At 41.5% G+C, this 22,929-nt stretch overlaps 2 protein-coding genes across 3 annotated transcripts; one reads left to right on the top strand and one right to left on the bottom strand.

Moving 5' to 3' along the window:
• Positions 1–4,469: 4,469 nt before the first annotated feature.
• Positions 4,470–7,139, top strand: si:ch211-247j9.1 (uncharacterized). Its single transcript, XM_056382759.1, has 2 exons — positions 4,470–5,693; positions 6,559–7,139. The coding sequence occupies exons 1-2, from the start codon at positions 4,699–4,701 to the stop codon at positions 6,794–6,796; spliced, it is 1,233 nt and encodes a 410-aa protein (XP_056238734.1). The 5' UTR covers positions 4,470–4,698; the 3' UTR covers positions 6,797–7,139.
• mapk9 (mitogen-activated protein kinase 9) lies at positions 6,954–22,174 on the bottom strand. 2 transcript variants are annotated; one of them, XM_056382758.1, is made up of 12 exons: positions 21,970–22,174; positions 16,668–16,814; positions 15,207–15,336; positions 14,723–14,781; positions 14,256–14,394; positions 13,642–13,807; positions 12,879–12,950; positions 10,436–10,618; positions 9,887–10,011; positions 9,722–9,785; positions 9,296–9,367; positions 6,954–9,088 (listed from the first exon to the last, which is right to left on the bottom strand). In XM_056382758.1, the coding sequence occupies exons 2-12, from the start codon at positions 16,781–16,783 to the stop codon at positions 8,952–8,954; spliced, it is 1,263 nt and encodes a 420-aa protein (XP_056238733.1). In that variant the 5' UTR covers positions 16,784–16,814; positions 21,970–22,174; the 3' UTR covers positions 6,954–8,951. The 2 variants fall into 2 exon arrangements, with proteins under 2 accessions (XP_056238733.1, XP_056238732.1); XM_056382757.1 differs by lacking the exon at positions 12,879–12,950 and adding an exon at positions 11,633–11,704 and having other exon boundaries at positions 21,970–22,173.
• Positions 22,175–22,929: the final 755 nt, after the last annotated feature.

Here is a 22,929-nt window from a genome sequence, read left to right as displayed (position 1 = left end):
CACATGCTCAGCAAACACACACACACACTTGACCTCAGATCGAGTACAGCTGCAATGCAGTAGAGTGGGGTGTTCTCCGTGTCAGTGAAGCGTCTCTCGACGGCTGCAGCTGAAGTTCCCTTCATTGTTTTGATGCCATCGTCCTCGTCTATGTCTTTGGTGTAAAGTCTCTAAAGCACGGTCACAGCAGGAAGCACATTTGATGCCAAAGCATCAAGAGGGGCTCACTTTTGGGATTAACTCAGAAAAGATGAAGTGACTGTGGCATGTCGTACATGTTGTTCCAGCAGGTCTGCACGTCCTGGTGGACTCTTCTTATAGGCTGTGTGAGCTGCGCCCGAATGTCCTCCGGGCACGAGTAGTTTAAAGTGAAAAGTGTAAAATGTCTATTTTACATCTGCCTGCCGCTGCATCAGTTACACTTCCCTGAGCCAAATGACCCTTGTTAACAGCCAGCTGGAGGGTGCGAGAGAAACATGGCAGCACAGGGAGTCCAGCATCACTCATGGCCTTAATCATGAACAGAACATTTCAGAATGCCCCGCATCTGAAGCACACCATCAAACAGACCCGCTGTGACATGGCTAGTCTGCAAACTCAAAAGCTGCTTTACTTGTAGATCGACTCCCCGGGGAGTAAAATCCTCATCAATCGACTGTGCAGTTACACTGATGAGAGACATTGGGCCGACACTACTGTTCCCATTATCAGTGGTGAAGTTGAAGCCCGAAATGCCCTGCAACAGCAACAGGCTGGTGATGTGCTTTTCCACAAAGTCCCGCAGCTTTGGTAATACAGTTTCTGTGACGTGGTGACAGCTGGGAATCAAATACTCCTGCTCCACTGTGCTGGGAAGACATTGTAATCCTGTATTATCTACAGTTGATAATGGTTGGTCATCAAGAGTGACGTACTGGGTCGTAGTTGGTTGATGCTGTTTCCCGCTGCTAGCATTAGCAAACTCCTTGCACTCTGTGTTGTGTTGCTTCTTTAGATGTTTTATCAAATTGCTTGTGTTAAGGAGCTATTTTCACCATCCTATGACAATTTAGCAGAGTGTAGTTTGCAGTCTGCTCTACTTTTGTCATCATCGCGTCATCCCAAAATATCTTCAAACTGCTGACACTGCCCCTTGCCTACCTGCTCAACTGATGAGGTTAACGTCCCATTGCTGTACAGTGGTATCGGTATTGTATTGGAGTTTTACGATTTTGATTACAAGTTCAGTATCGGCTCGATCCTGGTGACAGTATCGGTGCATCCCTACATCTTATGAATTTCATTCAGTGTAAAGTCTATTTTAAGAATGAAAGTAGAGAACCTACACTATCACATATTTAGACTATATTAAATGAAACTCAATATTTTATCAATACAACTTTTAAGCCAACTTGTCTTACTGCATTTAAAATATGAGTATTTTCTTTACAATGACTCCATGCGTGAGCTCTAAATGGATTAGAAGCTGTAAACAGTTTAAAATGAGCATAATAAACAGGTAAAAATAAACATGGTCATGAAATGATTCTCAAGTGCTCTGGGAAAAAATGGAAATTTGAAGGTCTACTGTTTCATGACAACTGGGCAACCTGTTGATGAAGATCATGCTATATGATTGAAAGCTCCAGGACAGCTGCTAAATGGAACCTGAGATGAGACGGTTTTGTCAGCTAAATATACTGAATTTAGTTTGTGAAGCTCAGATTAAAACTAGTCTTTAAAAAAAGAAAAAACAGGGAACAAAAAAACAAACATTTTTGTCAGAATAAAAAACAGTAAATGTCCCCACAATAAAAGCACCACCACACTCCATGCGGTGTTGGAGTTTTGTTATGTCTGTGAGTGCTACTGAGGTGCCTGCTGAAAAGGAAACCATAGTTGTTTTAATAAAACATGAGTAAACAGCAAAGAAACAGTATATAATCTTCTCTGGTAGCACTGCAGCTTTAAAGCACACACACAGGGAGAGGTTGGGGATCAGAGGAAAGAGAGGCAGGGATGTTAATCTCTCAAAAACACACCTGCATGCAGGAATACACCTTTGCATTACAGACAAACGCTGTCTGCTTTTTTCCTTATCTCTCCTCTCTCCTCGACAGTCCAAGTTGCTGCCTATCTGCTCGACTCCTTGTCACTCCTCCACACAACATCCACAGCTAGTTTCTCTGATTTTACTTAGTTTTATACCCACTGACGAATATGTATTATGGACCATTTATATATATATATACATATATACACACACGCATACGTTATGCCTCTCTGTAACCACTAAGCAGTTCAATGAACTGGCTCTATGTTGCCCTTGGAAGCTTCGCCTCTTACAGCAGACCACGTCTCTAGTTAACAAGGGCCCTCCTCAATTAGTCTCCATGGAGGCACTTGCTAAAATAGCCACAGAGCCCTTCTCCTCTCCAACCCCCTCCCCTCCCCACCTTCATCCATCCACCTTTATTATTTAGAACCATGGGGATCTGTGTTGCCATGGATTCTGTTGTCATGGCTACAAACAACTACGCACATGTACAGGAAGTGGAGAAGGACGAAGGAGAAGGGAGGGCCGGGGCGATAAGGGGTCTTGGAGGAAGCTTAACCTCTGCACGGAGGAGATCCAGCTGCGATAAATCTCAGGGTGTCGGGGTGACGAGGGGTGAGCACTGCCAGGATGTCCACCATTTTTTCAATGACAGATGAAGGTCGGGGCAAAACCCTCAGAGGGATATGAGAGACTGCATCAAATGTGTGGCATTTCCAGAAGTGTTGTTTTCTTTCTCGTGCCTCTGTTGTCTCAGATGGGACATTTCAGGGCATTTTCTGGTCTCACCTTGAGTGTGACAATAACACTTTTCCCATATTCCAAAAGCATCTTCCTGTGTTAGTTCAGGAAGGCATAAGGAGAATTTTTGAGATGCAGAAAACATTAAAATCCTACACTTTGTATTTATGACCAGATAAAACATTGTGATTCCTTCTGTGCCTGCGCAGCCTTGAAGGACGCGGGATGATTTACATAGGGCAGATAAGAGCGGAGTTTTATCAGTGTTGACGGACAACTGACTGTTTAATGTGCATATGCAGAAATGAAGTTTGCAGCACGTCCTTGATTTTGTAATGCGTTGCAGTGAAACTCAAAGTCTCTCATGGAACACTTTATTCTCAGTGTTGTAGAGTAAATCATTGCTCCCAAAACAAAGCACCCATAGATGCCACATGTGGTTAAAAACACGGGTTGAGAGGCGTCCCTTCCTGTTGTGCAGCAGTTTGACTGGAGGTGATTTAAGGACAAGGTGCAGAAAATGCCTGTATAGATGTTTCCCCTGATCAAGAGGAAGTGCCTTTGATAGTGGTTCCTCCATGGCATCGCCCTAATGAGGGAGCTCTTCACTGAGCTGCTAGATCAATAGTGGATCAGCCATCCTTATCTGATCTTTACAAAGCTCTGGAAAATCTCTAAACTGCAAACCTGGACCAAAATGGAGTCATGAAACATCCACTTGAAAAAGAATGCGTGAGACAAGTATCTCACAAAATTTCTTATCCTAATGAAGTTATCTTAAACTTAAAAAAAAACATAAAATAAAATTATATTTCAGCATCAAATATAAATATGTTTATCATCCTTGTCCTCAAAAAGTGCCATAATTTCAAGATACACCACCCATCTCAAGTAGAAGCTTTTCATAATGTTGACTGCAGCTCCACCTTGTGGGTTGAATACACACTGACCACGAAAGCTGTGCTATTCAGTGTGTGTGTGTCTGAGGCCATTTAGACAATTATTTCTTTCCTCTCATTTTCCCTCTCGCTGCCTGTCATCACATCATCATCTGCCCTGAAAAAGAAAAACATCTAAGCCAGAGTTCCCTATCCTCATATGCAGAATGGGTTAAATCTGCATCCTGTGATTTGTCACTGGGCTTCTTTTATGGCAGCATTTTACTGGTTTTGTGCTGAGCAGCTCTCAAAGATGAGACAAATGCACTGGAGGTGATTCCACAGAGTGAACTCTGTCGAAAGTACAAGCACTTGGCTGTTAACACATCCTACAGTGTTAATGCAGACAGAGTGCATTAAAAGAGAGAAGGAAAATCGATGACCCAGCTAAAGTAACAGGCCCACGCAAGAGGTCTGCAGTACTAATAGTAGCAATCCTAATGAGCTCTGCGCTATTTCTTTAAATGCTTAAAATGTGAATTAGATCATATATTAAGGTGTGTGGCAGAGTTCACTGCACAAATCTTGTGTGCAGATTATGGGATTCATTGTGAGTGTTTCACACTTTGCGCTCATGGCCACCGTCTATTTCTGTGGTTGCAGTTATGTGTGACTGTCTTTAGGAATGTGCCTGACTATATTACACCCTGGTCCCTCCCTCAGAAGCTGTGCTAAAGTAACAGCTGATGTCATGTCAGTCCTGCTTAAAGACATACACCCTCACACACACGGTCCCTGTTGAGTACGCCCACACTACAACCTGTCTACCATTAGGCAGTAGCGTCAAGGGTGCAGTAGAGAGCCAGTCAAAGGGGAGGAGGGCTCCTACACCTTCCTCTCCTCATGACACATCAGCACTTGGCTCAAGGAGGCTCCATACCAAATCCACAATCCCAGCCTTGAATCCCAGTTACAGCAGACCGAGGAGGGGTGGGCAGTTACTGTATCTAAGGCTCTCTGCAGACCCATGTGCTTGGTTGAATCATGGAGCTGCCTTGTCTTCCTTCTGAGACCCCCACCACAGCTAGCTCCTGCTCCACGGACCCCCTGTACGACAACTGCCCACCTTTTGCCCAGCGAGGGAGGGCCAGGGAAAAGGAAATGGAGAGTAAGGTTGTGTGCCCGGCTGTAACCAGACTCCCAGGCCCCTGCAGCCCTCTGCCCGCTCTGGCCCCAGCTGTGGCTGAGGTTCCCACACTGGTCGGTGGGGGAAGAGGGCCTGGCGCCTGGCCAGATCACAGCTACTGCAGCTGGAGAGGAGGCCAAGGGAGACAGGCCTGGGAAGCAGAGCTGGGTCCAGGCATAAACAGAGCAAGAGGAGGAGAGAGAGGAGGAGAACAGGGAGGTAGTGGGGGAGTTGAGAACAGAGCTCATCTGAACCAGAGTCCCAATACATCAGAGAGTGAGCAGCACAGGAGTGCTCTGTCTCTTTATGATAACCTCCCTGACGCTGTCACCCCCGACAGCCTCCAGGAGGTCTTTCAAATGGAAACAGGTTTCCAGGAGCATGTGCAGGAACAGATGTATCAGGCATGGGCCCCTGAACAGATCCAGGGACTGATGGAGGGTGATGGAGTGAGTGAAGAGAGGAGCCCCTGGTCGTCCTGTGAGATCATCCTCGCTGAAAGCCGTTCCAGTAACAGGGACCAGAATTCAGACCAAGACAAGAAGCACGAACAGGAGCCAGAGCTGGACTCAGGATCCTGTGGATTTAAGCAGGAGGACCGGATGCTGCATCTCCAGTTCCCTATGTCAGCTCACGTCCTTACAGCAAGTTCCCCTCAGCTATGCCCAACTGAGTGTCAGGCCATGTGGCCCCCTGCTGAAGCTCAGCACCCAGAGCAGCCTTCCTGGTCTCCCAGGGTGCCCCCTCCTGTACCCCTGGCTGACCCCTCTGCCAGCGCCCTGCGCAGCCTCCTCACCAGCCTCCAACAGCAGATAATGCGACAAAGGGAGGAGTATGAGGAAAGGATAATCAGGTAATGCTCTTTTTGTTTTGTTTTGCATTTCCATTTCAAAGTACACAGTGCACATAATCACCTTACACATATTAGGCACACCATGTGAAAGTCAAATGAAATGTCCTAAATGTAATGTGCTTTTGCTGCTGGCTTCAGTATTACACGTTCAGTTCACTGACTTGACTATAAGAATTTTTGCAGCCTGTGGTGTATTTCCAGCGAAGGGTAACACAATGTTCCCAGAGCCAGAAAGTGTGTGTGTCCACTCAGCTGTGCTGCTCTGGTCACTCAGCTGACCCCAAGCTTCACCCTATATCCTGTTTAGTTCACATTGCACCAACAGCTGATTAAAGTTTCCCAAAACCTCCCGTGACATATACAGCCAACGGTTCACATCCAGTACTCAGATGTGCCATATTTTCTGTTTGTGCATGTATGTGCGTTTCCCATTGATTTATAAGTCAAATTAAAAGAATTCTATATTTTGTATTAGAAGAGAGCCGGTTGGTGTAAGTTGGAGAACAGCCAGTCTGTGTGGTTGACATATAGAAACAGCACAAGGCACTGGAAAGAGAGCTAATTTAAGGGGCCATGCTGCTGACCTAGACACAACACATACCTCATTTATTACTGATATAGATAGAGCGAGTCTCTGTGTAAGGTTAGGTGTTGGTGATTGGCAAGAACAAGAGGAAAATGACGATTCCTTCTTTATAGTAAGATAGATTTCACTGAACAATTCCACCCAAACTTAGAAGTCACCTGTTCTGCCTTCTGCAACCATATCAGGCATCAAACTCAACAACTGACTTAAATGGTCATTGATTGACCAACAAATAAGCAAGTAACCTTTCCCCTCCCTCCTTTTGTCTTCAACATCAAGCCTAGAGCAGAGAAATGAAGAGCTGCAGGTAGAGGTTGTGCGGTTGAAAACAAACCTCGCACAGCAGCGGCACTGGTACCAAACTATCCAGGCTAAGATCGTGGAGTCTGAAAGGGCCCGTGGTGCCGCAGAAAAACGCAATGCAACACTGCAAAGAGAGATGGAGCAGTTCTTTGACACCTTCGGAGAGCTGAACAATGAGGCCAAGAAGACAGAACATATTGTCAAGAGCTTTTGAAGAAGAGTCTGTTCGGTGTGTGATGACATGAATGTGTAGGAAAGAAATGCACAGTACCTTGTATAGTAGTTTGTCTCTGCCTAGCCAGAACATTTTTGTCTCTCTCTGGGAGGGATTAGAGTGATGTACAGCTATTTCTTCACTGAAAGGAAATGAATCACTGATGTCCACTTTATTAGTTGCGTAAGGGCAAAGATGCTGGCCAAGTGATAATATTGTGGTCATTGCAATCACACAGGACATCTCTGAAAATAAAAGGAGAAACAAACTGAACAAAAGTGTGAGATGTACAGTGTATACAATGGAGCTTTTTTTTTTTTTTTTTTTTTTTAAACATGGTAAACACACAAGATGTTCTGAACACTAACGCTCAGTCCTTATCTGATAAGATGTTCGCGAGTGAATTGGCCACTCCTCAGGTCATTTAAGGCATGACTGAAAGAATAAGGTCATGTCATAAAAGGAAAATATAGTGTACAACATGGTGCGAAAGTCCTCAGTGACTCCATAGTGTCATATTTCTGCATGTCCATCACACTGTGCAATCAGTTCAGCAAAAAGCAGCTCCACAGTCCATTTCCAAGGTTCATCTTTTAGTTTCAATCTTAACAGTTGCAAGGTCCAGATTTTGACTCCACAGTCACATCCTCATTTTAAACCACGTGTCTGCTTTTTGTTGCTGGGCCAACTTCCTCCATAGATGTTGCCTTTAGGGACGGGGCGACTGCTGTCTTTAAGGACAATTCAAAGGAGATAATGAAGGACAGTGACCCACAGTACATTTGGTAACACATACACACATATAGGCTTACAAGGCAAAAAAAAAATACAACATCTCTCAAACAGGCTTTCAGAACCAAGAACATCAAGGTACTGTAAGTAAAAGAACTGACCTGAACGGATTTCTCTTTTTAATAAGAACTACAGTATCTTATAGGCATTGTTGCTGCCTTCATGCAAGTTAAACACCATCTTTTGTGTTTTACTGCCTTTGCATGTGTTTTACATGATGTCTGATTCATGATTAATTTTGTTACTGTCCCAGTATTAATGGAATGGTTTAGAAAAGGAGCAGCCCATGCATTTATCTGTCAATAAAATGTTTTGACAAGAGGCTTGATTTCCATGGGCCTCGAGGTGATTGTGTGCAACATTTTGCAAGAACACAAAAATAAATACTACATGTTTTTTTTTGCCTCTCCCAAATTTATAGGACAATGATGTTCTTTTGATATACACATTGATAGTACCTTATGTCAAATGGGGATGATTGCAATATATAGTTCCACAGATATGTTGAGTTTCTTAACAAAACAAGCACACCTTATCTACTGTATTTGAAATGAAAGGGTCTGCAGCCACTATGAATGTCAGATCTTGACATTTTTACATACAGTACATTATATCAGGAAATAAAACTAACACTGCAACCACAAGTTCCCATAGCTGACAGGAGTAAAAGCTCAAAATCCACATCACTCAAGCCAATGAATTAAAAAACACTGTGCAGAAAGCACCACTGTGGAGATCTGCAATAGCTAAAGCTAAATGATCAAACTATGGATTAGTGTTTGATCATCAGATGAACATCGGACGGTTGGTGTGCTCGACTTACGGGAAGCTTTTGTTCTTATTGGCGTAACATGCATGAGAGCAGCTGGCTCTGTGTTCAGTGCGAGTCTGCTCTAATTTGATGACAATAACCTCTGGTCTCAACTTAATATTCGCTAAAAAAATAAAACTATTAAAAAACAGGCATAAAGAACAAACAACAATCCTCCACCCTCTCCTGGTAACCTGAAAATCAATATGGATGCATACATCTTTACACTTGATCAAGTTAAACATTATCCACAAAGAAGGAAAAGAGAAACCTTTGACCCAAGATATAGCATAGATAGCTTTGACCTCTAGGCAACAGTCCAAAACAAAGTTTGAAGATGAAGAGGACCAGCAAGATCCACCAGATCATACGGGGAAAGAAAATAGAAAAATAGACCTATTCATTGAGGTTAATTTGAGAAGAAAAAAAAAATAATAAAAAAAAATCCGAAATGGGAAGGGAGGGAGTAAACAGAAGAAAGGATGGTGGTGATTGACTGATATTTGGATATTGTAAATGGGAGGTGGGGACAGATGTGGCCATGGGCTGCGTTCACTGACTCTCGTCCAGCGGTCCCGTCAGTGTGTCGATGCTGCTGCTGTCTGTGTCCGAGGCCAAGGTGTGCTCCGTGGACATGGATGAGATGTCGTTGGCTGAGGAGGACTGGGAGGCTGAACCTGACACCACATCTGATACATGACACGCACAATGGAGAGATACAGAGTTTAGGAAGTTGTACAAATAAGAATAAGAGTTAATACAGTGAATTTCTTCTACAGATGTGTCCACAATGGCATATTTCAGGAAACTAGTCTCAAGATGAAGCTACAGCACTTCTTACAGCAGTTTAGTAACCAATATAGTTGATAATGAACGAAGATGGTGCATGTATGTACCTGAGCAATCTTCTTTCATTAGTCCATTCTTGTTCCTCTCCTCCCAGTCAATCACCTCTTCATAAATGAGTTCTGTGGAGAAATAAAACATTTTATTACATAATTTATTTCCTGTGTTGGACACTGGGTTAAAGAATGATTTAACATGTTTTAGACACGTTTTGTCACATGGAAGAATTTTGCTTTTATTTGCATGTAAATGGCATGCCCATACACTTCTGGCCTGTGGATTTTCATGATAAAAGGGAAAATAAACATAGGTGTTGCTAAGCTGCAGCTTCAAGAGCTTTGGACAGTTCATCAAATGAATATCTTAGATATAGAAGAAACATGACTTGAAATCAAGTTTCCTGTACATTTGTTAAAATCTAAAAGGAAGTTAAGCTGCACTGCTGATATGTTTCCCTAGAGGGCAGTGCATCCTACCTTTCCACTGCTCGATGGTGTGCTCCCTCTCTTCCAGCTGCTTATCTGAAATCTGGGGAGGAGGCTGTGAAACAAAGAGAAATACATGTATCACAGCAAGGTCACACACAACCACTGCACTGAGTTAAAACCACTGAACTGTCTCGAGTGGAGGAATCGCCTCACCGCGTCGGCTTCTGCAGGGTCGTACCACACATGAATGTAGGGGTGGTTGAGGGCCTCTTCTACGGAGATACGGCTCTCAGGATCAATGACCAGCATTTTGGACAGCAAGTCCCGTGCCTGACCTGCTGTTATGGCAACAGAGGAAGGGCAATGTTACTATGGAAACAGGCCTACGACATCACTTCATTCAAGCAGTCTTCATGACTCAACTGATTACTTCCCTTCGTGGTATTGGGTAACATCTCTGGGAATGTCAAGATTTGTTCTCTTGTTTTAGTGATGTGAGCTCTAGCTCTTAATGCCACAGATTAGGGCAGATCTGCATGGTCATTCTCTGAACTAGTTGTGTAAGAGGTCCAGCATTCAGCTTCTTTGTCCCTGTAATTTTGTTAAGAACTGTCTCGTAACATCAATATACTGCAGACAAATGGCTCCCTTTCACTAAAATCTACGCATACGTCTATACATACAGGGCAGTGTTCTTGTCAAGAGATTTAAAAACCAAGTTGAAGTCGACTTAAAGTGTATTTAAGTATCCAAAATTCTTACTCTTCAGTTTGTCGTGCTCTGAGTCAGAAGGAAAGGCCCAGTCGGGGAAAAGCTCAGCAAAGCTGACGCCAGGATACTGTGGCTTGTTCATCACATAGTTCCTCACAGTCTCCATCAGTCGGTTCATAAACTCCAGACTGGGTGTGCCCAGAACCTCAATGACCTTATTCCACTGGTCGATGTCTGGACAACATGCTTGTTATGGAAAAATCCTGCTGCATTGTGGGAATGTATGTATTTAAGCAAATGCAAAGAACACATGAAAAGGCAAAGAATCAAGTGAGAAATACACTGAATTGATCCATGATTGATTGATCATAAAATATAGGGCTGAACAACTAATCGAAATATTATTGAAATCGCAACATGGCCAAGTCCAACATCCAAATCGCAGGAGCTGCAATTTTTTAATGAAGGTAAAATGTGTCACAACATACCATTAATAAAGCATTGTGGTGCTACAAATCATATTCTCCACAAGGAACAAGTTTGGTTGGTACAGAACATAATTTTTTCAGTGAAAGTTTATAGCAAAAATTAGCATCCGCACTATAATTGTGACTCATCACAATCGCAGTATGTGTCAAAATAATTTCAATGATATTTTTTTTGAAAATTGTTCAGCCCTAATAGAATATGATTGGATCTTCATCTATGTCAATAAGGAAAATATTAAAAAATACACATAAGCAAATTCAAGAAGCCTGCTGACTTACAAATGCAGGAGAAAACTATTACTTTCCCAGATGAAAACCAATCTGTCCCAGAATCACACTGCACCCTGCTACTCAGGTGTAAATGGACAGTCACTGAAAGGAACTGGTGAGTGAAGAGGTGACTAAACCCATTAGAAACACAGAAATGGCCAATATAAATGCAAATGATGTGAAAAGCTTCAATTCCATCCGTTCCATCAATTAAGGGGGATTATAGATCGCTGGACAACAACCCCACAGATTAATAATCATTGATGAGGGCGGGAAACAAAGAAAGCTCTCAACTGGAAATCATGAGTCGCCCCATTCAACAGAAAATGCTCAGAGGGCATAACAAAGGAAATGCCCTGACAGACAAGTATGCAGGAACAAACATAACACAAGCAAATTGTCAAAATGAATGAGATATTTTATGCCAAAATGGAGGTGTGATGGAGGGTGAGCGATGAGGTGCAAAGAGGGTGAGAGCGGTGAAGGATACGGTCGGTGCCTTGGAAGATGACGCTGCCCTTTACCATCTCTCCCATGATACACCCCACTGACCAGATGTCCACTGGAACAGAGCACACGAGCAAACACAAGTACATACACACACACACACACACACACACACACACACACACACACACACACACACACACACACACACACACACACACACACACACACAAAAGGTATTAAATAAAAATGATCACATAACATCAACCACATAATATAATGCACACTAAATATACAGTAAAGTGACATATGGAAGCTACACAGATGAGTAACATGCTCCTTGGTTTAAATTTGAACGACAAACATTGATATGCAGAACATCAACTCTCAATATTTTGGTCTATCCTCTAGCGGTGCCATGGCCGAACGCTTTCATCATATTCATCTTCAGGCTGGCTTTCTTTTCTCTCTCTGGCTTGGGAAACCGACTTAGCCTTCCAGGCCTTTTTCCTCAGCTCTGCTTATCAGTTTACACAGCTGTTGCTCTCTCACTTTCCCTGTGAGTTTGTGCGCTTAGCAGAGTAGGATATTGTTCGTCTCTCCCTCTCTCCATCTCTGTGTTGACTGTTTGCTTTAGAGCGTTTATATGTGGCAAATAGCCATTAACTCCTCTATTCCCTTGATTTCGCTATCACTAAAGCTGAAAGCTCTCTGTGCTCTGATAATTGCCGCAGATCACTACAATAGACTTATAGTCAAGTCACACAATGCAAAAATCATAACTTGAAAATTCAAATAGGTTACACTAATCATTGTAGTTATGCTCTTAACTTGGCAAAAGACTTTCCTGTTAGATTAGGGCACAGAAAGAGCTTGATTAGTTCCTTCCCGTTTGTAATCCTACCTCTATGTGATGTTTCATGATACGTGCATCTACTTTTAGTTACACTAGTTCAGAAAAACATGAACAACTTCACTGTATGTCTGACAGAGCAGATCATTTGAAGCACAAATCACTAATCTGACAGCATCCCAATATTTACAGTGGATTTATTGTTGGCTTGCATGGCTTTCTGTAGAATATACTCTTGGCTGTGAAATAACTGTAAAAATATTAGTCAAACTACTGTTTCTAAAACCTTTTCTCACACTGCATGTTGTAATGACCTGAAAACTATCCCTGATTTAAAAAAACACAACAACAACAACAACTATGTCCCCTGAGTGTCTTCAGTCTCCATTTGGAGAAAATAACTGATAAGCTTAAGGAGACAAACAAGGAAGGATACAGTCTTTTCCAGGGAAGACGATTTTGTGAGAGATCATTTCAGCCATTATGCAGCCAACCGACCACAGGTCCACTGCAGCAGAGTAGTAGCATAATGAAGACATTCACTGTCACCATCAATGACCAATAAAACCAAATTTGATAAACTAGAGCACGACTGGATCGAAGACTGTGTACTGTAGGCAGGTTTCTAACAAGTGAACAATAAACTCATTCTTGTTAACAGCCTGCACCATCTGTTCAGCTGTGATATGCTTCTTTGCTTGCTCAAGTGGTGCTGTGTACTGTAAACAATCCAGTCTATTGGACAAACAATGTAATCATTATTCTGTTTATAAATTACCTCACGCTTTCCTCTGCATCATGCTATGTAAAATATATGTTTTGTATACTAGCTGATATAAGATTAAAGATTCAAATGAATGTGTGAGAAGCCTGTGTCAACCCATAATGATGGCTCGTTCCACAGAGAACCGCAGCTACTAGAATTTTTGCGATGAAGCTTTGGACAGGGAAAGAAAAACTATCATCAACAAGCTGGTTTTCAAAAAGGTGGACGACTGGCTTAAAGAGAACATGGAGCTCCAGGGAAGAGCCACCTTTGTGTTTAAGCATCTAGAATGTCATTTCCTTCCTGTGAACACATGAAAGTATTACACTAATATATATTGTCATGTTAATCAAATGATCACAATGCATTTATAGGTGCCAAACTTATCTGTTCAACTACTGTTCTATGACTGCTGCTTGGTTGTCTTGCTCACCATTCTCTTTATACTTCATGCCCAGAATGACCTCTGGGGCACGGTAGTATCTGGTCACCACGTAGGGGGTCATCATGAAGTTAGTGCAGGCCGTCCGTGCCAGGCCAAAGTCCAAGATCTTCAGGGTACAATCCGACTTCACCACAATGTTACTGGGCTTCAGGTCCTGAGGGAACAGAAAATCTGTAAAGCTATAGAAACATACTCAAACAAAAACATTACCTCTGAGGTATTTATGTCTAGACAGACGGTAGCTGGTGAAAGATTAGAAACGACTCCAGCTATTTTGGAAAACTGGACCAAAAGGGTTAAATACCTCCACATATTTCCAAAGCACAAAAGCAATTTTAGAATCAAGGAAATTATCCTCTGCTAATGGAAAACTATGTTAATAAATATATAAGGCTGAATACTTGACTAAATGGCTAATTATCAAGCAAATTCATTCATTGTTGGTTGTGGTTGTGACAACCTGAAATTTTCAATCAGAGAGGGAAGTGAAATACTACTTCTGAGCCTGATACTAAGTCACAGATATTTCTACAGTGTTTAAAAACATTATTGTCTGCCTTATTATCTCCTCTCCCCCCGGCACAATCATTCCTTGTCCTTACCCTATGGATAATGCCAGCAGAGTGTAAGTGTCTGATGCCACAGAGGATCTGGTAGAGCAGATAGGACATCCTCTCATGGTCCAAGTCCATGTGGATCACCTGGCACAGGCTGGCGTCCATCAGCTCCATCACCAGATACCTGAGAGGGCAGGAAGGAATGAAGAACAGTCAAGTATGTATTAAAAATATGACAGAGTGGTGGATTAAAAGGGCAGAACAGACCCACTGAGAGAGAAAAAGTAGTTATAGTATATAAAGACACAGCGGCAAAGGCAAAGAAGTCATTAAAGTAGAGAGAGTATATAAAATGACAGAGCAATAGAGGAGGCTGATGAGTTAATAGAGGGATGCCATTTAAATGGACAAAAACACAAAGAGAAAGGAGGCGCTTCAGCTAAAATCTCTGAATCCTACTGAAAAAGAAACTAAAGAGTAGATTGTTGCAGCCAAAAAACACTGCCACTCACAGATCCTGGAATTCCTCCAGGGACTTCTGAGGCGTGAACACATTGATCAGACGGATGATCTGCAAGCAGAGAGACAGGCCATTAGTCCACTCTGTTACTCTCCCATCTACATCCACTTCACTGTGTGGAGCTAGTCAACTAAGTGGAGAGAACCACGAGGGTTTGTCTGGATTCTCTCACTCTGAGCAGGAAACTTTATCAGCATTGCAGAAAGTGACTGTCTTTGTTTACTCAAGAGTATTTTTTTTATTTTTTTTTAAATAACAGATAATTAACATGATTAAGGTTCTAGCTGTCAGTCATTTCCGCCTTCCTACTGCAAATCACATCAGAAGGATACTATTTTTTAACTCAGAATAGATGTGAACATAATTTTAAATTCATTTTAAATTTGACTGCCGGCAGCTGTATAATCTATGTAACGAAAACAGGCTTGAATGACTTATTATGAATCTATTATAATTAAATCATCATTAAGTCTTACATTTTTGTGGTTGACACATTTGAGCAGCACCAACTCCCTGTAGGCACGCTTAGCATGGGTCTGATTCTGGAAGGGCCGACACAGCTTTTTCACAGCTACAGGTATACCGAGGACCGTATCTAGAGCAGAGCTGGTCACACATCGTACAGAGGAGGGAACAGCCAAAGACAAAGCAAGAAAATAAATGCATCTTACAGAACAAAACTTTTTAATTCATAAGGAAGAGTCTAGTCTATTGCCCTGCTAGCAACGTGAAAATGCTGATCATTGAAAAAAAGCTGCTATATTTGAACCTTACCATTAGTACAGGCACATTTCATTGCAATGTAGCTATTAGAGCTTGTATCCAAAGCTGGAATTTTGCCTGAGGGTAGAGCTTAGGAAAAGCTGATGAAGTATCCAAAATGGAAAGGGCTCATCGTGAATGTGCTCATGCCGCCTTTAAGGTTTGATATTTCTCGTGAGTGAGCAGAGATCTTGTCTTCATATTGGTGCCAGAGAACAGGTCAGTGGGCCACCATAATATCCACAGCAAATTTCATGATTTAATTTCTTGATACTTTGTTATGGACCACTGTGTTGTTCAACGGGGACGTTTTATAGGTTACCCACAACACTGCAAACAATCCTCTAGGGACTATGAATATCAATTTTAGATACAAACACTTTATTCCCACTGTTTGTACAAACTCATGCTGTGCAGCTGAACAAACCCATAGAGCTTTCTTTAAAATTGTGGAAAAATACCAAATATATCAATGTGAATTACAGGGAAATGTGTATAAAATCATGCACATGACATTTTGTACATTTCTATTCAATGTAATGATGTAGCAATAAAAAGTAAAGAGTATGGTGTAAATATTTCGCTCAGTGTAAATATCATGTAGCTTCGATAAAGAACAAGCTAATAAAGAATATACTGTATAAGTTATATTATAAGTGTGGCAAGATTATTTTTCAAACCTTGAAGATATTCACAGGATAAATTAAAGAAAACTTGATGTTTAGGGACTAATTGTTATCAAGATATCTTGCTGTGGATTTATGTGATGGACAGAGACAGACAAGGCAACATTGCCATAATAGTTCTTGTCACAGCAGACATTTTAATTTGTGAAGGAAAAGCGCAGTTGTAATTTATTACGTTTTATTCAAGTGTCCCAGTAAAGCAGTGTGACAGTGAGCGGGCATTCACTATATTAAGACCTCAACAACACAGGAACTAAACAATTCAGCCATCAATAATTTTATTATTTACACCTGCGCTTCTCCCTTTACGATGAGTGAACGTGTCGGATGGGAAAAAGGCCAATAATGACGCACTGCTAGCAGGGCAAAAGTTCGCTTTAATCATGCAGCAAGTGATATATTTGTCTAATTAGAAGAACTCTGTGTATCAACAACACCCTGGGCTGGTGATACAATGAGCAAAATGCTAATAAAAGTACAGCCTCTCACCAGACGATGCCCTGAGCCCCAGAGCCGATTGCACGGAGCTGCTGGTAGCGCTTGAGTACAGTGAAGGTGGAGTCTCCCACCTGAACGCTGTAGAACTGGCCCTCTGCCTCACTCATCCTGCTGAACAGTCAGGACCACCGGCACTGTCTGCAGGAGGTCACACACACACACACACACACACACACACACACACACACACACACACACACACACACACACACACACACACACACACACACACACACACACACACACACACACACACACACACACACACACACACACACACACACACACACACACACACACACACACACACACACACACACACACACACACACACACAAAGAAACAAAAACACAGATAAACACCCAGGCACCAGCAGCTGTAAACACAATCTTTAAATCGTGAGGCAGAATGGTAAACAGGTTACAACATGTTAATACGCCCACATCAGTGTGCAATACAATTATTACATTGTTAACAAACCGGAACCTTTTTTTTTTTTAGCTCACTGAATCACTCAAATGATCCTCAGTGAATGGCAGGGCCTAATATGGTTCCATCTGTCAGTCCCTGGCATCTCTCCCCTCATTTTCAGCCCAGTCTACAGCCAACCAATCTATCAGCACATTCTGCCCAGTTTGTTCATCTGACAAAGGTAACAGTGAGCTGGAGCTCAAGTCAAGGCTGCAAATGCTTTGGTGAGTGTGTAGTGGAGAACAGAGGCAGCTGACAGCTTGGAGTTCCTAAGGCTCTCACTGCCATCTCCAAACTCATGCTGACACATTCATGCTCAGTAAACACATAACACACACACTCATGCAGACAGCATTAGGCTTGAGCATGCTCATTATTCCTTGATCTGCATCCAGCTTGTGTATACACAGCCATCAGCACATGGTAGTTAAAACATGTTAATAGATATGTTATGTGAACAGTGTTTATAAAAGAATAGCAATATTAGCATTGATTCCTCAGGCAGGAAGTGGAGGAGGAGGATTATTCTTTGCCAGGGTGTGTGTGTGTGTGTGTGTGTGTGTGTGTGTGTGTGTGTGTGTGTGTGTGTGTGTGTGTATGTATGTGGGCGAGGACACACATTTGTGTAGCTATGCAACAGTCGTGGCTGTTTGTCATTCCTTCAGAAAACAGCCACAGGTCAAATGGAGTCTGATATTTTAGCTTTTTCTGTTTGACAGGAAGCAAGGACACAAGCACTCGTTGGTTGTCATGGTCAGAAAGACAATGTACTGAAAAGACAGAAGCGGCAGGGGGGAGGTTATGATTGATCACAGCTAGAAAAGTCTGTCTCAGCTTTGTCACCATGACAGCATTGAAAAGAAATGCAGTGTGTGAGCAATGAGCAGCTGTCAGTTGACAGGCTCGACTTGTGTCAGCCTTAAGTCTGAAATGATTAGTGGAGTGACAGAAAATTAACTGTGTTATTGACAATCAATTACACATTTGAGTACACTCAAATGTTGCTTATTATCACATTAAAAATGGTCATATTTAGTGGCTTTTCTTTCTTTCGTATCACAAAAGAATGAACAGCAGGCAATTCTCTTTTAACAAAAGATAAAAATTTAAATTTTTTCTCTTAGACAAATACACACACACACACACACACACATTATAACTAAGAGTTAAGTTAAAAATCTGATTTTTTTGCCATTGTAAGTATTAAATTACTACATTAAAAAGTATCAATATATGAATTGTTAAAGCCTTAATATTTTTTGACAGATGTATCAGTATTGACAAAAAACTGTTTAATGGTGAAACATTTAATGGTGAAATTAGCCTTAAATGTGTAGGAACTTTTGAGTAATTAAGGGAAAACATATACATTATTTTTGCTCATCCCTGTTCTTTATACATCTATATATGCACTATATAAGGATATAGCAAAGATAGTAATAATGAAATGTCATTATGAAAATGCTTAAATAACAACCTAATAATGTTTATCGTGCAGTGAAGTCTGTCACTTCACTGGCCTCAATAATATTCTTCTTAAAAAATAAATGAAAAAACAATTTAATGAACTCCACATGGTCCCTCATGTCTCTTCTTCAAACACACATATTAGCATATGCTAACCACAAAGGCACAAACCCTCCCTCTTACTATCACTCATTCATTTTCATTACAACTACAGTGACTTCACTTGTTATTTCATGCATCTCAGTGAAGTATTTCCCGCTGTGCTTTTACGTATGTCCTCATTTGATTGTGTTTCCAAATCTTGGGGTCTCTGCTTGTCATCTTGTTTATTTCCTCTGTTGGTTTATTCTGAATTGTTTGTTTCTTTTCTTACCCAGGTTTTTTTCTTTTTTACCTTATCTTGCTTGAACATGCCATATTTTCTCTTTTGGGTGTGGGTCTGCAACTGCACCATTATTCAGATGAAAAATGAATCCTTCTCATCACTACTTTATTCCTATGCCTTTTTCTCCTTCTCACATGGACATCCAGCTGGCTCCCTCTCACTACACCCAAGGGGAGAGCTGCAAAGACCTTAACTTTCTTCATGCTTCTCTCACTCTTTCCATTTTCCTTGGCTTTGTCTTTCTTTGTCGTTCTTTTATGCTCCTGACATTCCCTCACTCATGTGCCCTTTTCTGGTTTTCTCCCATCTTCCCTGTGGCCTATTCAAAGAGATACCGACTAAAGCACTGAACTGTACTGACAGTTATATTTTTGATGAATATTATGATTATGACATGTATGCAGAGCTTTCCCCACTTGATTACATAAACCTCTAAAATACAGGTGCAGAGGAAACCAGAGGTGCTGGCTGTGGTAAATTAGAGTGCAAGTTTTCTTTGAAATGCAGCGTGGATTCTAGGCCACATATTTAACTCAGCACATGAACACCTTGTGCAACAAATATCCAGCAAACCCTTTGACAAAAATACAGACTCTTATTTTTTCATTTTCTTTTTACCTAAACATCTGTTGCACTGATTCACAGAACACACATCAAGCTAAATAACACTATGAGGGGGTCATTAATCATAAACAAAACCCATTCCAGCAACAACAAGCACAGCATATGTACAATCTTTCACTTGCTGTCAAGCTAGGGGTGACTATAGGCTAAATGTAGACTTGACTCAGCACAAATATACACACACTGACAGGGAACAACTGAAGTGAAATGAAAATTGCGTGCAAGCTCAGAAATTAGCCCGACACATGAGCAGACACCTGTTATAGTTCTGGCCGGCAGGCACTGAGGAAAACCACAAACCGAATGTTACAACTCTCAGACAATTAATTGTTTAATAATGGTGATCAGGATTTTTGCTTTCCTTACGTATGCCAGATCAGTCACAACAAAAAAACTGCCCAGTAAACTGCCAGTTTATAAGGCACAACGGCCTCATGATCACAAACATTTCCTCAGAGAACGCTGTGATTATCTCTGCTTCCCAAACATCATTAAGGCTGCATGCTAGAGCACTTTCACTACAAAGACAACCTGCCAGTGTAATGTAACTGTGTTTCCTATGTAGAGCTGGTTGCTTTTCTTTGGGAACATTATTGATCCAGTTTCATTTATATTTAGCTACAGACATAGACTGTAGTTTTGATCATATATATATATATATATAATACATATATATTATAAAATAAATAAGATATATAAAAATAATCTGAGAGCTTAAAATAAATTAAATTTATTAAGCAACCACTTTTTTTTCCAAAGCAGATTTCCCTATACACAGACCTGGAAGCCATGTGGGGGCCAGTGCACTTGCTCAAAGACACTTAAACATGTGGACAGGCGGCTACAGTTGCGCCAGTATGAACCAAAACAATTGCATTATATTTGCCCCAATTGTGCAGCCCCAAATCCATTTAATAATATTTATTTAATGTAAAATGAAGTCCTCTTAGTTTCAGTAAGTTTTAGGGAACTGAGATTGGTGTTTAACATGTGCAACATGTTTCATCATAAAAATATCAAACAGATATACACTGGCAAATGGCTAAACTGTCAGAAAACAGAATAGTTAAAGAGGCTGTGCTTAATTTATTGCAGTACTCATTCTGTGTCACAAAAGAAATATGAATGAAAAGATGAGAAGCAAGTACATTGTGCCCCTATACTTGTCTTGTCTTATCTTATTCCATAATTTTTTAAAATATGATTTTGTATTGAACGAGTTGATAAAAGCAGTGACCTTCACACAAACATCCTCAACCCCAAGCACATCATCATGGTGACTGTCCAGATCAGTCCAGTCCAGCCCTTGGGTCTGTCATGGCTGTTGCTCTCAGCTGGGAGCTGGATGGGAGTCAGTGAGCTGGCTATGATATCAGATTAGCATGGCCTGAAGACTCAGCATCTCACCCTGATGTAGCAGAGTTACAAAACACACAGCAAGGGCGGGTAAAACTACATGTATGCTGCTGCACTAGAGATCTCTGTTGAGGCTGCAAGACCAGTCTCTTAAAGAGGATGATGGATGTTAAGGATGTGTTAATGGGAAATGATTCCAGTACCACTATAGACACTCCTGGTATCATTTCATGTGTGTACCGTATGCATATGTATGATCCAACTGTGCATGTCCTCTGACACAACCCCTGCCAATCTGTTTATGCTTTGACATGCTTCAGACTTTAGCCATGACAGATTAAAGCCGTGTACACATGACGTCTGATCTGACGACAAGCTGAAACTTGCCCCTGACATACCATTCCACATAAACTAGATGGAGGTGAAATATAGCACTAGCTTTCAAACATCTACATCTGCGTTAGTGGTAACTGGTATTGAAAACCACAGCACACTCGGCCTACAAAAATATCATTCAATTGGCTAAATATATATCAGCGATCAGCTGGGGTCTATGGGTATGGTACGTAAACTGGCAATCCTATGATGTGACGTGGGTGTAAAACTGACATTTTTTTTTTTAATTTCCACACGCCGCATGTCTACTATAAAATACACACAGACACACTCACTCAGAGGTATGAAGTCACCCGTGTATGACACACCGCGGCCGCAGCACCGCTGGTACACGGTGGCTTAACACAGTCAGAAATCATCGGTTCACACAGCTGAAGTCACACTAACATACACGTCGGTTAAATTCACTTCGCCTTTGGGAGGTTACAAAGTTAACGAGGCCTCCTCTCCCCGTCTTTTTCACTTGAGTCGGCAGCAATGCGGTAGTCAGGCCGGGGCTGAACTGAGAGCTCGGACGGACCAACGGACGGCAGAGGAGGAGGCAGAGGAGGAGGCAGCGGCAGGAGCAGCAGCAGCAGCAGCAGCGACACTTACCTTCTCCCTTCGCTGTCCCCAGGGCACTCCCATGCATCTAAAACACAGATAAAACACTCTCTCCGTGTTCCAGGCACAACCGAGACTTGGAAAAGTTTAGGAGAACGGCCCACCGGGCTGTCACGACAGAGACCTGACTCCGGTTCCTAGCTAACTCCAGCAGCAGCGCGGAGGGACGGGTGCGGAGGAAGGCAACGCCACAACAAGCAGAGAGCGAGCATGCGGATGACGTCATCACGCACATTATACGTGGGAGCAAACTTTTTTTTTTTCCACGAAAAGTTTGGAAAAACTTTTTGTCCTGAGTCTTAACGATTTTAATATCGGTATATAATATTAGTGGCGGTAGAAGTAGTCAGATTCTTTAATGAAGTAAATAAATAAATTATCAATTTCGAAAAGCCCTGCACTGAAAATATACAAAATGGCAACTTAAAGTATCAAAAGTATTTACACATGCAGCAGAGTGACCTCAGTGTTTATGCTACACCTATGAAATTATTATTGCCGATTCATATTTCCTTTTTTTTTATATTTACTTGAGTAAAAGTGGTGGCCTAATGCTACTCAGTAAAATACTGCGTTAGAAATAAAAGATCTTGCATTCAAAATGATAATTCAGTAAAAGTAGCCTATATAAGTATAATCAAGAAAATGTAGTTAAAGTATCAAAGGTAAAAGTAGGTTACTCAATGCAGAAAAATGTCCCCGGCCATTTCTTTCTTCTGATTTGTACAAATATTCGGTTTGCAAAAATTAGGAAAATCCTGAAAAATGCTGTCACAATTACCCAGAGACTAGAGATGAATATTTTGTCAGTTGGCTCCATTTATGTATGTGATATTGCTTATCATCCATAAACGTTTATAAATATTCTCATATGCTCATAATGATAATATAGTAGAAGCTCAAACTGGTGCTAGACTGGCCATGCAGGCTAATACCACAGTCAAAAACAAA

This window comes from Seriola aureovittata, chromosome 8 (assembly GCF_021018895.1).
Source record: "Seriola aureovittata isolate HTS-2021-v1 ecotype China chromosome 8, ASM2101889v1, whole genome shotgun sequence".
NCBI classification, from domain to species: domain Eukaryota; kingdom Metazoa; phylum Chordata; class Actinopteri; order Carangiformes; family Carangidae; genus Seriola; species Seriola aureovittata.
This window is presented reverse-complemented; position numbering and strand designations above follow the sequence as displayed.

Coding starts and splice junctions, on each gene's coding strand:
- si:ch211-247j9.1 (XM_056382759.1), top strand. CDS start 4,699: ATGGAGCTGCCTTGTCTTCCTTCTGAGACCCCCACCACAGCTAGCTCC. Junction 5,694..6,558: donor TATGAGGAAAGGATAATCAG/GTAATGCTCTTT, acceptor TTCAACATCAAG/CCTAGAGCAGAGAAATGAAG.
- mapk9 (XM_056382758.1), bottom strand. CDS start 16,783: ATGAGTGAGGCAGAGGGCCAGTTCTACAGCGTTCAGGTGGGAGACTCC. Junction 14,782..15,206: donor AATGTGTCAACCACAAAAAT/GTAAGACTTAAT, acceptor CTCTGCTTGCAG/ATCATCCGTCTGATCAATGT. Junction 9,368..9,721: donor CACCATCGAGCAGTGGAAAG/GTAGGATGCACT, acceptor ATTTCTCCACAG/AACTCATTTATGAAGAGGTG.